Below are 13,964 nucleotides of genomic sequence, written 5' to 3'. Positions count from 1 at the left end.
TCAGTAATCAGATTTATTTCTAAATCCCAGATTCACAAGCATCAGCCAGTAATCAGATTTTGTCCTAAACCTTGGGTTTACACACTTCAATCAGTGAACAGATTTTTTTTCCCAAAGTCTAGTATTTACACAGTTCTATCAGCGATCAGATTTCTTTCTAAACACGTAACGCACAACTTGCCAGTCCTGTTAAATGTTAAAGGGGTTTAGTACTATGGAAACTTTAGGCCCTTAAGTTTAGTGATGGTGTAGCTTAGGTTAAAATGTATAAGCCTCAGAGCTATGTTTTAATAACACACACGCAACATATTTCTTTACATTGATTCCAGCTGTGTTCCTTTTAGTTTAGAGCAAAAATCCTGCAGATAGAGTGTGTATGTGTGTGTGTGTGTGTGTGTGTTAGTTTAAAGTTCCACAGCCAGAAGTGTTGTGCAAACACTAAACAGGAGCAAACATCTGATTGTTCCATCATGCCAGTAAAATGGGGTTGGAGCTGATTTTTGGGGTGTGTGTAATGCCTAACCTCTCACTTCCTTTGCTGATCATGGCAGGAAACAGAGCCTCCTGACCACTTCCCAACTTCCTGTCAGGAACGGACCCCCCTCGTAGGAGAGAGAGATAGAGAAAGAGAGTCCAATAGAGAGGAAGAGAAGAGTTTGAGCAGGACAAAATGGAGTCCCGCTTTGTTGTTTGGCTTTAGGCCAAAGACGAGCTGTGTGTTAGCTAGTGAACAGACGTGAGTGTGTGTGTATGTGTGTGTATATAGCCTGTTTGTCAGAGTGATTGGACTGCAGTGGTGCTGCATGCAGTTCGTGCCAGAGTCCCATTATAATCAATATAGCTCAGAGGACAGAAACACTGCCAGAGACAAACTCGGTCGACTACAGTCCTGCTTTAGCCTCATAACCTTTTCCTTTCCGAACACCGTTAAGGTCACACATTTCTTCACAGACAAGTTTATGTCCAGCAAAGGCGTCGCATGTTTTAAAGAAACACAAATGCGTGATTGATTTCTGATGACGTTAACGCTGGGATATGTGAGTTATGTACTGAAAAACAAAGAGCAAATAAAAAAAAACACTTTGTTGTTACAGATCTAGTGTCCAAAAGGTAAACTGTCATTTATCACTTTTTATTTAATGCTTTTTATTTTTATTATTATAATTTTTTGTGTGACAGGTTCCCTTAAACGAGTTTGTTAATAACTAAGTGTTGTTCGGTCCTCCTTTCCGATTGGTCAGAAGATAATGAATTATTTCCTATAACTTTAAATCAGACAGTAATGCAGGCGCAAATCAAGGGTTTATACAAGACATGGGAGGAAAAAAAATCGATTTGGTTATAAATCGTCTTACTCTGAAATCGATTTTTAAAGAAAAATAAACATAGGTGTGAAAAAATCCCTTTTTTCCCCAGAGCTTTCCAATTATATTTATTTCCCTAATGTGACATCATATAAGAAGAGACCCTTCACTGTCTTAATACTGTGTTGTGGAGGGGCGGGGCTCAGCAGTAGCTCATTAAAACAGACTTTTGGAGGAGTAAAGTGATGCTGATTAACTTGTTAAAGAAGTAGAAAAACATAGGACCTTTAACAAATCCCAGGTCGTATTTACTTCAATAAAGAGAGAGAAAAAAACGAGTGGAAAAGGAGTGAATTTGCTTCCCAGCATGAAATGTAAACATAAACGGATTAAAAACAAATGACATGACATTGGTTGATTCATGCAATCGTTTCTTCACAGGAAAAAAAAATGGAGATGTGTCATTTTAGGAAAACAATAAACTTTGGGATGGATACAGTAACTTTGCTTCTTTATGCCGTCCCGATGTTGATTATTTTCCTAAAACAACATGACTTCCACGAAAAATTATGACGTGTAGCATTTAGCACACCACCGGCGGACATTAATGCTTATCTAGGGTGAAGGTTCTATGTACATTATTAAAAGTTTTCTCAGTGAGCACATTTCGTGTTGCTCCTCCATATCCGTAAACACACATCTCTCATTTTAATGCCCCTTTTGAGTTAACGATGGAGCTCCGAGTGTTCTCGCTGCTTTGGTTTTAGGTCGAGTTAACGTCTATCAGATGGATCATAAACCCGGAGAGCAGATCCAGCCCGTATGTTGGGGTGGAATTTTGGAAATGGAGCTTAGCTCGTTATAAAAAAGACATGAATAATTTTTACTTTAGATGTTTCTCAAATCTGGCTCTCTGAATCATCATCAAACAAGCAGTATTCAAGCGGTTCTTTTATTTTTGTGCAGCACTTCCTGTACACGCTGAGTGGTTTTGTTACTCCGAGTGGTTTATTATCAGCTCATGCACAAAGCCCAGATGATCGCACTCTTCATTAAGAGCTCAGTCAGCTAGAGAATGAGTCACATGGGACTGCGCTGAGACCAGGTCGGCTTTCTTCTGGAGGGGATTTCTGCACAGCTCTTACTGCTGACGTTCACGATTGAGCCTCAGATGACTTTAAGCTGTTGTTGTAGCTTTAGGCGTGTTCCAATATTAATGCACCATAACGACGTCACTGTTAGACACAACGTTGTATTTATTGTAGTTTTAAGCACATTAATGTGTGTGTAAAGATAAGCAATCACGTTTGTTATGAATCGTAAATTAATGATAATAAAAATTTATAAACGTAAAAATATAGATATAGATAACGGCCTTCCCAAGAACAAACGGCTGAATCCCGAGTCCAAGGTTCCTCGTGTGAGAAATATGACCTCGGCAGCGAGTCAATTTTTATTATGTAATCGCAGCACTTTCTCGCTGCGTCACGGAATGTTTACGAACATGACAAGAGAGTCACTTTCAACAGATGCACGGCTTATGATGGAGATGATGTTGAGTACAGGTAGTCTCTGACTTCTGAAGTTCGGGGAGCATGTTTCTAAGTTGGATTTGTTCATAGGTCTGACAAACACTTTGACACGAATATGCAATGTAAAGCATACCAATCCACTTTGACTAAATCTCTGTTCCCTTTTCCCATACTGCCGTCATGTGGAAAAAAATTGCAACCGCACCTAAGGAAATGAATCTCACACTTCAAATAACAGTGTTGTCTCTGCGCCTTTAAAACGCGAGGGGAATCCCGGACACTATTTTGTCTCAGAGCTGTTTACCACTGTATTAGACTGTGAACTGTCTCCTTGAGGATTTTCTGAAATTAGGATTATTTAACATCAGGACAGCTTTACAGGACAGATTTTTCCTATCATCGTGCTCCCAGGCTGATTCATTGCATCTCCACACACACACACACACACACACAAAAACAAAATATATCAGTTTTTAGGCATTTTATACATTTAGTTACACAATAAAAATATTGTACATAATTGTAAATATTGTACCTGGTGCACTGCAGTGTCTATTATTTGTACAATACACGTGAGCTACGTATGTGATTTGTTCTATGAAATGCATAACTAAAATGTTCAGGGACTAAGTCAGGGACTGCCTGTAGTACCTTTGTATAATTGGAGAATTACTCTACCAACATTTGAAATAGATTTGTCAATTAATAAAAAAAAGTTATGCCCACTTTTTGCATTACTTTTGCATCACAGCCCTTATATCACTTCTAACCCTTTAAATGCCTCATATGTGTTGTATAGACAAGCTCAGGCATACAACATTTTACTGCGTATACATACGTCCTCCTCTATGTGGTCTCTGATGTTCTTCTCACCAGAAGAATATTTTAAAAATCATATTGCATTATGAATTGTAAGCATCTAAATTCTCTGCACTGCTTTTGCTGCTCATTGCAGTAGTGAGGGAGTCCAGGCCAGCTTCCTGTTGTCGTGTGGTTTTGTTTTTATCTTTCTTTTATTGTGCTGCAAAGCATGGCCTAATTAAATGCCTTGCCAGATACATCAGTTGTAATACAGTACAGTATTTTAGCTATTTAGTCAGTGCAGATGTGCTGATGCAGTATCCTGTAGTACCGTTCTCTAATACAGTAGTTGACATAATGCATGCGGTGCTGATTTTAGTTATTTTTCCTGATGTTGATGAAAGAATATAATACAGAAAATTTGTGTAGCCAAAGAAGCTACTTCTAAAGTTTATGCAACACTGAAGTGACCAATCAAATTTAGCAAAAGTTGCTATCTTCAGCCGTTGTGGAGAGATGATTTTATATGAGCCCCAATTTGGCCATTTTTCAGTGTTGTACTGTCTCGCTTCAAACAATAATAGTTTAAAATGCTAATTATTCATATTCTTTGAGTATGGAACTCAAACATTGAACTGTTGCTAAAATCGTTTTTTGGTAAAAAATCTGTAGTGTCCGTAACCATGTCAAATTCACATTGCAATATCACATTGTAAAAGAAGCGATACTCTTGCAAAACGCAAGTATTTGCAGAACATGACAGGGTTTTTTTTGTTCCCATTGGGTTTTATTAGTTTTTATTCTAGGAGTCGCCAGATTGGATCGTTTGGATCACAAGGTTTTTGCGCGAGATAACTCTCCTAATTTCTAACCAGACTTGTGAACGGAGTAGCTGGGTTGTACGGGTGAGTGGGGGGGGTTGGGTTGTCTTAAGGATGAGGCAGTGGGCTCTGAGCTCAAACCCCGACCTTCCAATCCTCAGTTGTATTTCCTGCGGAAGCTGTAGAAGTCTGTTTGAAAGTTTACCTAAAATTTTTTTTAAACTAAACTTAAAATTAATTTGCGCGGCTCTTAATGTCCACGAATCAATAAATCGTTTTAAGTTTAGTTTTAAATTGTATAGGAGGAACATTGCTTTGTTTCACCGTGTATTAAACTGTATATGGTTGAAGTGACTATAAAAGACATGACATGACTTGACTGTATTAGCTCGAGGTTAATAAACTTACAGACGGGTTCATTTGTTCAGTCTAGAACGCTGAACAGGAAAATGTACACCTCTCCTCACAGTTAGCTAATTTAAAGGACATGGACACAACTGTGGCTTTTCACAACAATTTATAGCTTGATGTTAAAAATGGAGTCGATCCGAGTTCGGACTTCCAGCTGCGACTGACAACAAATAAAGCAGGTTGTTTATTTATTCAGACCTGACTAATCATTCGTACAGAATTCACTTTCAAGCGTACAGAATTAGCATTTGTTATATTGTTTAGGTTTTTTTTTTCTTTCGTTCTGCTATTACAACATAGTGTTGTGTTGTTATTGTTGTTGAGTTTATTAGCCACGGGCATTCAGGCAGTCATTAGTCTTGCACCCTGCTGAATAGGGCTTTATTCACAATACACACGGGCTCGACATCTAACATGTGTTTGTCTGTGGAGAACAAAACATTAGAATAAACACTTATAATAATAATAATAATAATAATATTAGTGTACATGATATGTAATCAGTGTTTTATACACTTGTGAGTAAACTGTATGTCGTGTCATAAAGTTGAGAATGTAAACACACCTGTATAATATGATACACATCTGAAACTCGCATCCTAAAGGAAGTGTATTAACTCCTTCCCGACTTCTCGCTGCACCAAGGTCAGGGCTGAGTGTGTACGGTCCCGTGGTTTAGAGTTGCAGCGTTTATCGAGCTGTTTTACGTCTCGCTCGGCTTCTCGCTTGAACAGGAACAGCCTTTTAATTATTAATTCTGTTTCACGTTCGCCAGCTGACAAGCACTTTACACACACACACACACACACACGCATGCAGGTCAAGCAAGGCTTCCTTTACCGTGACCTTTGACCTGTGCTGGTTGAATAGACTTCTCATGATGGATGAGCTGATGGTTTCATGGTTGGAGTGCGTTTGGCTTGTGAATACATGAATTATCTGTTACAATGCAGTCACAAGGGAGATATTAAGAAGGCCGATATATATAACTTCCACTTCAGCGTTCAGAGAAAATAAAGACGAGGGTGTGAAAGAAAACATTCACTTAATAGCCACCCACACTGGGGGTGCCAATCTTTTTTATTTTTTTTTTTGTGAAAATAGAAAGGAGTTTGAGTATAAAGCTTACTAGAAGATGATATTACAAACGCTGTTGTGTAACAGTGAAGAGATAGAGACAGCTAGTGCGGGGGAATCTGCAAGGAACAAATACTTAAAGGAAACGAGTTGGATATTAAACGAAAGTGAAATTCGGCTCATTTTTAAGCCCTGAGCCCTGAGACTGGTCACTGAGTGTGTGTGTGTGTGTGTGTGTGTATGTGGGGGTGTGTGGGATGCTTGTCTGTATGTGTAAATGTTTCTGTTGCCGTGTGTGTCCAAATGCAATGAGAGAGCGTTTCATAAGATTTTCCGTCAGATCAACGCCAGCACTCGGGTTCACGCGTCCTGTTCAGCTTTTATTAAAACAAAAAAACATAAAAACAGCCACACCAGCTCAAAAAAAACAACACCAAAAAAAAAAAAAATATGTTCTTTATGTACGAGTCTCTTCCTCACATGTTTGAAATTAGCGTTCGTGGTTAGTGACGTGGTCTCAGAAACATGCTGCGCTGTCGGAGTGTAAATAAAACACAGCGCTAAACCTGGAGGATGACGGGCACAGAGAGAGCGACGTGTGTGAGGACAGTGTGGGTCAGGATTTAAGTTCTGGGGGCTTGGAACAGACGCAGCTTTAAATACGGGGACAGTTTACTGCAGATGAAGAATATAGTGCAGTATAGAGAGAGAAAAGAGGAGCAATTCATTGTTATATTTCTACACTGTACTAGAGCTGTGAACCATAGGTAGTGCTGGTTTGATTCACTTCACTTTTTTGGATATTGCAATTTTTTTTTTTCAGTTCTGTTACACTGATGTTTATCGTAAAATTTGTCATAAAACAACTATATTTTTTACAAACTACTTAAACTATGAAATAAACAACAAAATAGGGTGTAACTTGTGTTTTCTAAATCTTTGTTTCCTTTTTGGGCCACACTCCAGTCCTGTAGGTGGCGATATTGCACCGACCGCACATTCTTTCTTAATATTTACAAAAATAAAACATTTTAGGATTTTTATGTTTTAATCTATAGATATGTTGAATAGACATGAATACTTTATTATTCTAATGTTTAATTACTCACGGTGGTTTCTGTTTTGTTTAACTGTGTTTTTTTAGGGCTGCAACTAACGATTATTTTGATAATCGATTAGTTGGGCGATTATGGTTTCGATTAATCGGATAAAACTTAACCGCTTCTTTAATTTGATATTTTGCTTATAACTATAAAAAAAAAAAAAAAACATAAATCAGGGTATTATTTATGTATAAAAAAAAAACCTTTTAAAAATGCAAAAGCCACATATAGAGTTTAATAATCTTTAATTTTGACATTTTAAACCTTAAATGAAATGTAGTATTTAATATATACAGTATATATATATATAGTTTAAAAAATACACTGATCTATTGGACTATAAAAAAAAGCTGTAGAAATGCAAAATGCTAATAGTCACAAATATACTGTTATTTGCATTCACTGAAAACCACAACAATCACTAAATGTAATATTCTACTGTTATTCACACCGTGTAAATTAGGCTAATCTAAAATAGCGCCATGTAACTAATCACTATTGCTCATGAGGTGATGCTAGCGAGATACACGTGAACAGATCTAGCGCGACTGTCCCGAAGTTAGCAAACAGTTTAAATAAAAGCACTTAAACTATACAACTTACACGATGAAGAGATACAGTTTTTACCGACCCTGCTGACGTTTCGCCATCCGTAACGCCAACATGTTTTCTTTTTAAGTGTTCGTGCATGACATGCAATGAAATCTCGGTCTTGAATAGCGTGCAGGTTACCGTCTTCTTAGAGGAGTTTAATGTAAATTGCTATAAAACCTTGGAGGACTCGGGGCGCGCGCTTTTTCCTGCCGGCGCTTCTGTAACCTCCATTGCGCGAGCAGCTGTGTATGTGTGTGTATTTGTGCATCTTGTGGTCGCGCGCCTCAGTGACGTAAGCAGCCCAACTAATCGATAACGGCATTCATTGACAACGAATTTCATTATCGATAATTATCGATTTTATCGATTAGTTGTTGCAGCCCTAGTTTTTTTAATAATCCAGTTTAGACCACGGCAGCTAGCATTTTAAAGCAGCTTACTGATCACGTTTTTGTCGTGCAGAAATCTTTTAAACCCAACATTTTGCATTAACGTGGTTTTCGATGATACCGGTGCCAAATCAATACTTTTAAAACTATATTAGGAGCACAAGAAATACTTGTTAACATTGGAGAATTGGTTAAAAAACCAACAACACTATATTTACAATAAACAAAAATTACGTAAGTATACATAAATATAAGTAAATACAAAACACAACTAATTTATGTACTAACTAATGCAACTACAGTAATTTACCACCAATAACAGCAAAGTAAATGATACTCTTGGTATGATACAAAAAGGCTTCAAATTTCAACAAACCTGACTTTGCTAGTGGGTCTGACTAGGGTTGGACACACACACAAACACACACACACACATTGCCAGCTGATGCCCACAAGCTGTTGAACATGGCGTGATCACCTTAGTGGTAAAGAAGAAACAAGTGAAATGACTGCAAGCACGCGGATGCTCTCATTTCCCAAGTTGTACTTTTTAAGTCGGAATTTAAAAACAACATGCACACTCGCGTTACTGTAGAGATTAGCTGGATTTGTATTATTAGAGCTTTCTGACGTTTCCGCGTTCACATCCATTGTCTCAGTCTGGAAATCATTTTTACTTGTGGTCTCACTGAAGTTAACAACTAAAATTTGCGCTCTGATTCGGTTCTAGTACATACCGGTTTTATATGTACTAACTGTAGGTTTTGCTAAATTATGAATTTTGTCCGTCTGCAGATGGTGAGCGAGAAGGTCGGTGGAGCAGAAGGAACCAAACTGGATGAAGAATTCAAAGACCTGGAAAAGGTAAGAATGTTTGCAGTTATTTAATTTTTTCTTTATGTCTTTTCAGAATTTGGTCACTTTTATTTAGAAAAATGAACGCTGATAGAGAGAAACATCTAAGTAAGTGCAAAGGGGCCAACATTTATGCTTTAGACACTGCATTTATGATATTACTCACTTCACTATGGGGGAAAGGACATGGGATGTCAAAGAAACGTATTTGTGGCCCCTTTGTGGCACACCTTTTATAGGAGAGTGGAGTGATTATGTGATAATTAAATATTGTCACAGACTTTCGCTTCACCTTTATCGTTCTATTGGTTAACACACATTCATTTGAGGCATAAAATAGCTAGCTAGCTAATGCTAACAACAGAATTCAGTATCAACAAACTGGCTGTTTATTAATAAACACACTAGAATGTGCTGTGTGTTAGGGGCGGGGCAATGGGACGGAAAAGTGCATTATTAAAGGAGCTTCTGTTACAAACAGATACATGTTATGATCTATTAGTTTGATAAACAGAAAAAGTTGTTTGATTGTAATATTTTTAATAACAAATTTGTACTGCAGGCATCTGAGTTGTTTCTTTGAAGTACTTAAAGCACAAAAATGTATAATTTCTAGTGTAGACTACTAGCTTCACATCAGATTATTTTCTAGCTGATTTGTAATTACTTAGAAAATCTGGCCTGCCTAGCCAGAAACACAATGTCGCACACACTTTCATTTCTGACTTCATTCAGTTGCCTTTAGCTTTGATTACACACACCCACACACGCACACATGCTGTGGTGTTTAGTTTATGTGTAAAAATTAATTCTTTATGCTCCCAGTGCCACTCTTTCTGGGAATCTGAGTCCTGAAATATGCCAGTTCCTGGTCATTTCATTTCCACATAACATTACTGAGTCTAGACCTGAAAAACTGATCTGTTTTTCAAAGAAGCTTGTACAGTGGACACTATGCATGATGGGAGCATCGCTTCATACATGTCCCTTCTTCCCCTGACCTCTGGAATAGGCTCAATCTGGACTCATCAGGTCACATGACCTCCTTCCATCGCTCCAAAGTCAATCTTTATGCTCTCTGAACCCTTTTTCTGATGAGTTTCACTAACAAGTGGTTTTCTTATGGACACACTGCTGTTTAGTCCCAATACAATAAGTGTTCCTACTTTCAATAATAAACACATCTCTGATGTCTACTGTTGATTTTTTCAACCATGTGACCTCACCAAGCGTTTAAGTGATCTTCATTCATAATTTTTTTTTTCCTCAAAGTTGATGGTTGAGCACTATGTTTCCATTGTTTGATAATGTGTTAAAGGGTTCTTAACCCAGTTCCAGTCATTTCAAATCTCCTGTCAATCACACTGAGTGACATCATAGTGTATTGCTTTGTTCCCACCATTTGCGGCTTTTTGGAGGTCCCCTTTTCTAAAATGATGTCGTAATGGTATAAGTGGGTCCCCTTTAAATGCAGGTGCCATTGTCTTTCCATCTTTCTGTTGCACCCAGGTGGTGATGGTGCAAGGTGTTTGGGCCCGATCATCATTGCTTGTAACTGTGTATATTTTTTTTGTTTGTTTAAACCATATTGATGCTGACTTGTAGAAATATCTACAAATAAGTGACTAAACATCTGTCACTCCAGCTGTGCGGGATGATGTCGACATGACTCTGGTTGTTTAAAGTTCGCCCACTCAGCTGTTTGCTCAAAAATCCAAACATGACTGCTCTTAAATATCCATCCAACCCACACGCCGTCGCCTTCCTGTCCGCTGACACGACACAGGAAAAATCCGGTTCTTTTCCGCCTTCTTTTCCCTCTGTCCGGCGTTCTTATCCCAGGCTCTTCTGCTTGCTGCTCTTGCACAACCTTGTAGATCAGATTTCACACTCAGACCTGGCAACTGGAGCAGAGTGTTTTTGTCCACGTCCTTAACCAAAACCTTTGTTGAATTGAAGCGCTTTATAAGATTCCAGGACTCTCCATAATACCTAAACACGTTCTGCTTGCTTGTTTTCTGAACAGTTCTTTAGCACCAAGGGAAAGAAATACAAGAAGAAAGTTAAACATTTCAGTTTTAGAAAGTCTGAACTCAGTGACTTTTTATTTTTATTTTTATTATACTCACTTCTCCTGACTTCCATTCAGGAATTTTCCCCACCCCTACATTTAAACGGAAAATGTAGAAAAACGGCCAGCAACACAGTTTTTTTTTTTAAACAGCTGTTACAACAATAATAAAAAAAAAAAACATCTCTTTTGGGCTCACCAAAAGAAAATTGTTTTATCATCTGGAGATTTTGAGTTTGAATCCTGACAATGCCACAGCTTATCACGGGCTGGAGTCCAAAAGAGCTAAAGTGGTCCATGCTTTTGGGCCAACAGTGTCCTCTGTCAATAGCTTTGGACAAAAGTTACACGGACAATATTTCTTCAGTCTGATTCATATTATTTCGATTAAAGACTCCAACATAACCGTTTCCATGGACGCCGATTAGCCTGGATGTGTGTTTACTGCGCGCTGTGAAGTGTTTAATCTGCTGCAAATACTAGGAGACAAAAGAAGAGGAAGTATATTTCTCATGCTTTGCAGTTAGCTTAGAGTCCTATTTTTTTTTTATTAAGAAATCAAAATTTTATTAAGAAATGATTGATTAGATGCTTTTCTACGAGAGAAATGCAAATCAGGCAGAGAAACAATGGATGAAAGTAAATACTGCTGTTAAAGGCAGATGTTCTTAACGATCAGGAACAGAAGCTAAATTTCCCTTCTGGAAACTCGTCACATCACATCATGTCACCCTGACGTGGGGCAAACAGGCGCACAAACAATATATTTATTCCAACGAGAAATAAACGATCAGATCAAGTGTTTACAATGCTAATAGTTACCTATTGAATGTATCATTGCAGGTTTATACACCACTCTCATCTCCATCAGCCTTGGACTGTTATTCCCATTATTAGTGGAATATTATATGATCAGGTCTGTGTAAATGCAGCTAATCACAGTGACCTCGGCTCATGTATGTGGAAGAGGGCAGATAGCGCTCTCCTCTGAGTGACGTTGCAGCTAGCTCACAGGAAGCACATGAGAGTTTTCATCTTCTGAAACTAGTCACTGGGCCACCAGCTGCTATAAGTCCTGCAGTGCATCTCCTCCTCATGGACTGCCTATTGCAGACAGTCTGAGCACTGATGGAGGGAGTGTGTGTTCCTGGTGTGACTCGGGCAGTTGTTGTGGCCATCCTGGACCTGTCACGCAGGTGTGATATTCGGATGTACCGATCCTGTGCGGGTGTTGTTACACGTGGTCTTCCATCGCGAGGATGATCAGCCGTCCTTCCTGTCTCCCTGTAGCGTCGTCTTAGTCGTCTTACGGTGCGGACATGGCGATTTATCACCCTAGCCACATCAGCGGTCCTCATGCCTCCCTGCAGCATGCCTAATGCACGTTCGAGCAGATGAGCAGGGACCCTGGGCATCTTTCTTTGGGTGTTTTTCACAGTCGGTAGACAAGTCTCTTTAGTGTCCTGCGTTTTTAGAACTGTGACGTTAAATGCCTACTTTCTGTAAGCTGTTAAGGTCTTAACGACCATTCCACAGGTGCATGTTAATTAATCGATTATGGTTAATTACACATGCATGGAAAACATTGTTTAAACCCTTAACAATGAAGATCTGTAAAGTTATTTGGATTTTTACAACATTATTGTTGAAATACACAGTCCTGAAATTGGCAGATTTTTCAGACAAGATCATATAACACCATTTTACACAACACTTACTGCTTCTTATCTCTCGATCCATGCTTTTTTTTTTTGTAAAATGGATACACATTTATATATTTATGAAATAAAAAGAAACACATTTGCTAAGTACAATTTAATGCCCTTTTATATTTTAGTCTCCGTAACCTTTTTTTTTTTTGTCATTCAAATCTTTCAACGATCTTAACTGTCATTCAGATGAAACTTGGCCGATATAGATTTCACATGAAAAGACATAAACCTGAAAAAGTGTATTATTCTAAAATGCCAAATTGTTAAGATATTGCAACATGAATTCTATTTACAGCCAGTTTTTTTGCTTTTTGTGGTTTTTTTTTGTTTTAGTTTTTTTTTACCGAAAATTAATTTAAGCAACAATTTTTACGCGTCATATGCTTCTAGAAGCTTACATCAATTTTAGTATCAGTACTCATAAAGAAATATGAATAATTAGATTTTAAATGATTATTGTTTCAAGCGAGACAATATAATACTAAAAAATGACCATTTTTAGGTCACATATAAAATCATCTCTCCAAAACGGCTGAAGTTAGCAACTTAAAATTTTTAGGGGAGCAAGATTGTAGCACCTTGGTCCTGGAGGAACGTTGTTTCGTTTCACTGTGTACTAAATTTATATGGTTGAAGTGACAATAAAGCCTACTTAAACTTGAACTTGATCACTTGGTCACTTTCATGTTGTATAAACTTCAGAAGTTGCATTAAGTCTATTTGTTACCACATACATTTTCTGTATTATATTTATAACATAAAAAAGTAATAAAATCAGCACCAATACTTTGTTTAGGCTGATACATAAATTTTCTTTAAACCATATTTAAAAACTGACTAGGTCATAGGCGAGATTAAAACAGGATGAAAAATCATGATTAATCTGTATAAAAGTATTTATAAAGCAGCTAAAAAGCAAAGAGCACTAAAAGTTGTTAGACATGTACCGACCTGATTTGGATATTAACGCTTAATAATTACCTCAGAACCATATTTTTAGTCTAACCAGAGGCGGATTTTACCATAAGTGTAAATTCCTGTTAGCAGGATACAATCGAGATAGAAAGCATGTGACATCAGGAGTCCTTATAAAGCATGTGTAAACAGGCGGTATGTTAAGATTTCTTGCTAAATTATTATAACGGATATGGAAAGGTGTATCTGAAAGGTTGCACACATGCGTATCTAGTAAGTATAAAATTATTTGATCTTTAGGGTGTTTAAACTTTTGCACCGGGCAAAAGTTGCATCGTTATAAAACACGGATTGAGTCGCATGCACTCAGAAATGCTGA

At 37.8% G+C, this 13,964-nt stretch overlaps 1 protein-coding gene across 4 annotated transcripts in view; it reads left to right on the top strand.

The window, feature by feature from the left end:
• sh3gl1b (SH3-domain GRB2-like 1b) overlaps window positions 1-13,964 on the top strand; it is a 38,944-nt gene that overhangs the window by 4,456 nt on the left and 20,524 nt on the right. For all 4 annotated transcript variants that reach the window (XM_053503808.1, XM_053503807.1, XM_053503809.1 and 1 more), the window contains one exon: window positions 8,828-8,896. In XM_053503808.1, the coding sequence (XP_053359783.1) occupies window positions 8,828-8,896 (69 nt within the window). The remainder of the gene's footprint in view (window positions 1-8,827; window positions 8,897-13,964) is intronic.

The sequence above is a fragment of the Clarias gariepinus genome, chromosome 9 (assembly GCF_024256425.1).
Source record: "Clarias gariepinus isolate MV-2021 ecotype Netherlands chromosome 9, CGAR_prim_01v2, whole genome shotgun sequence".
Taxonomy (NCBI): domain Eukaryota; kingdom Metazoa; phylum Chordata; class Actinopteri; order Siluriformes; family Clariidae; genus Clarias; species Clarias gariepinus.
Note: the sequence above shows the minus strand (reverse complement) of the source record. Positions and strands in the feature narration are given on the sequence as shown.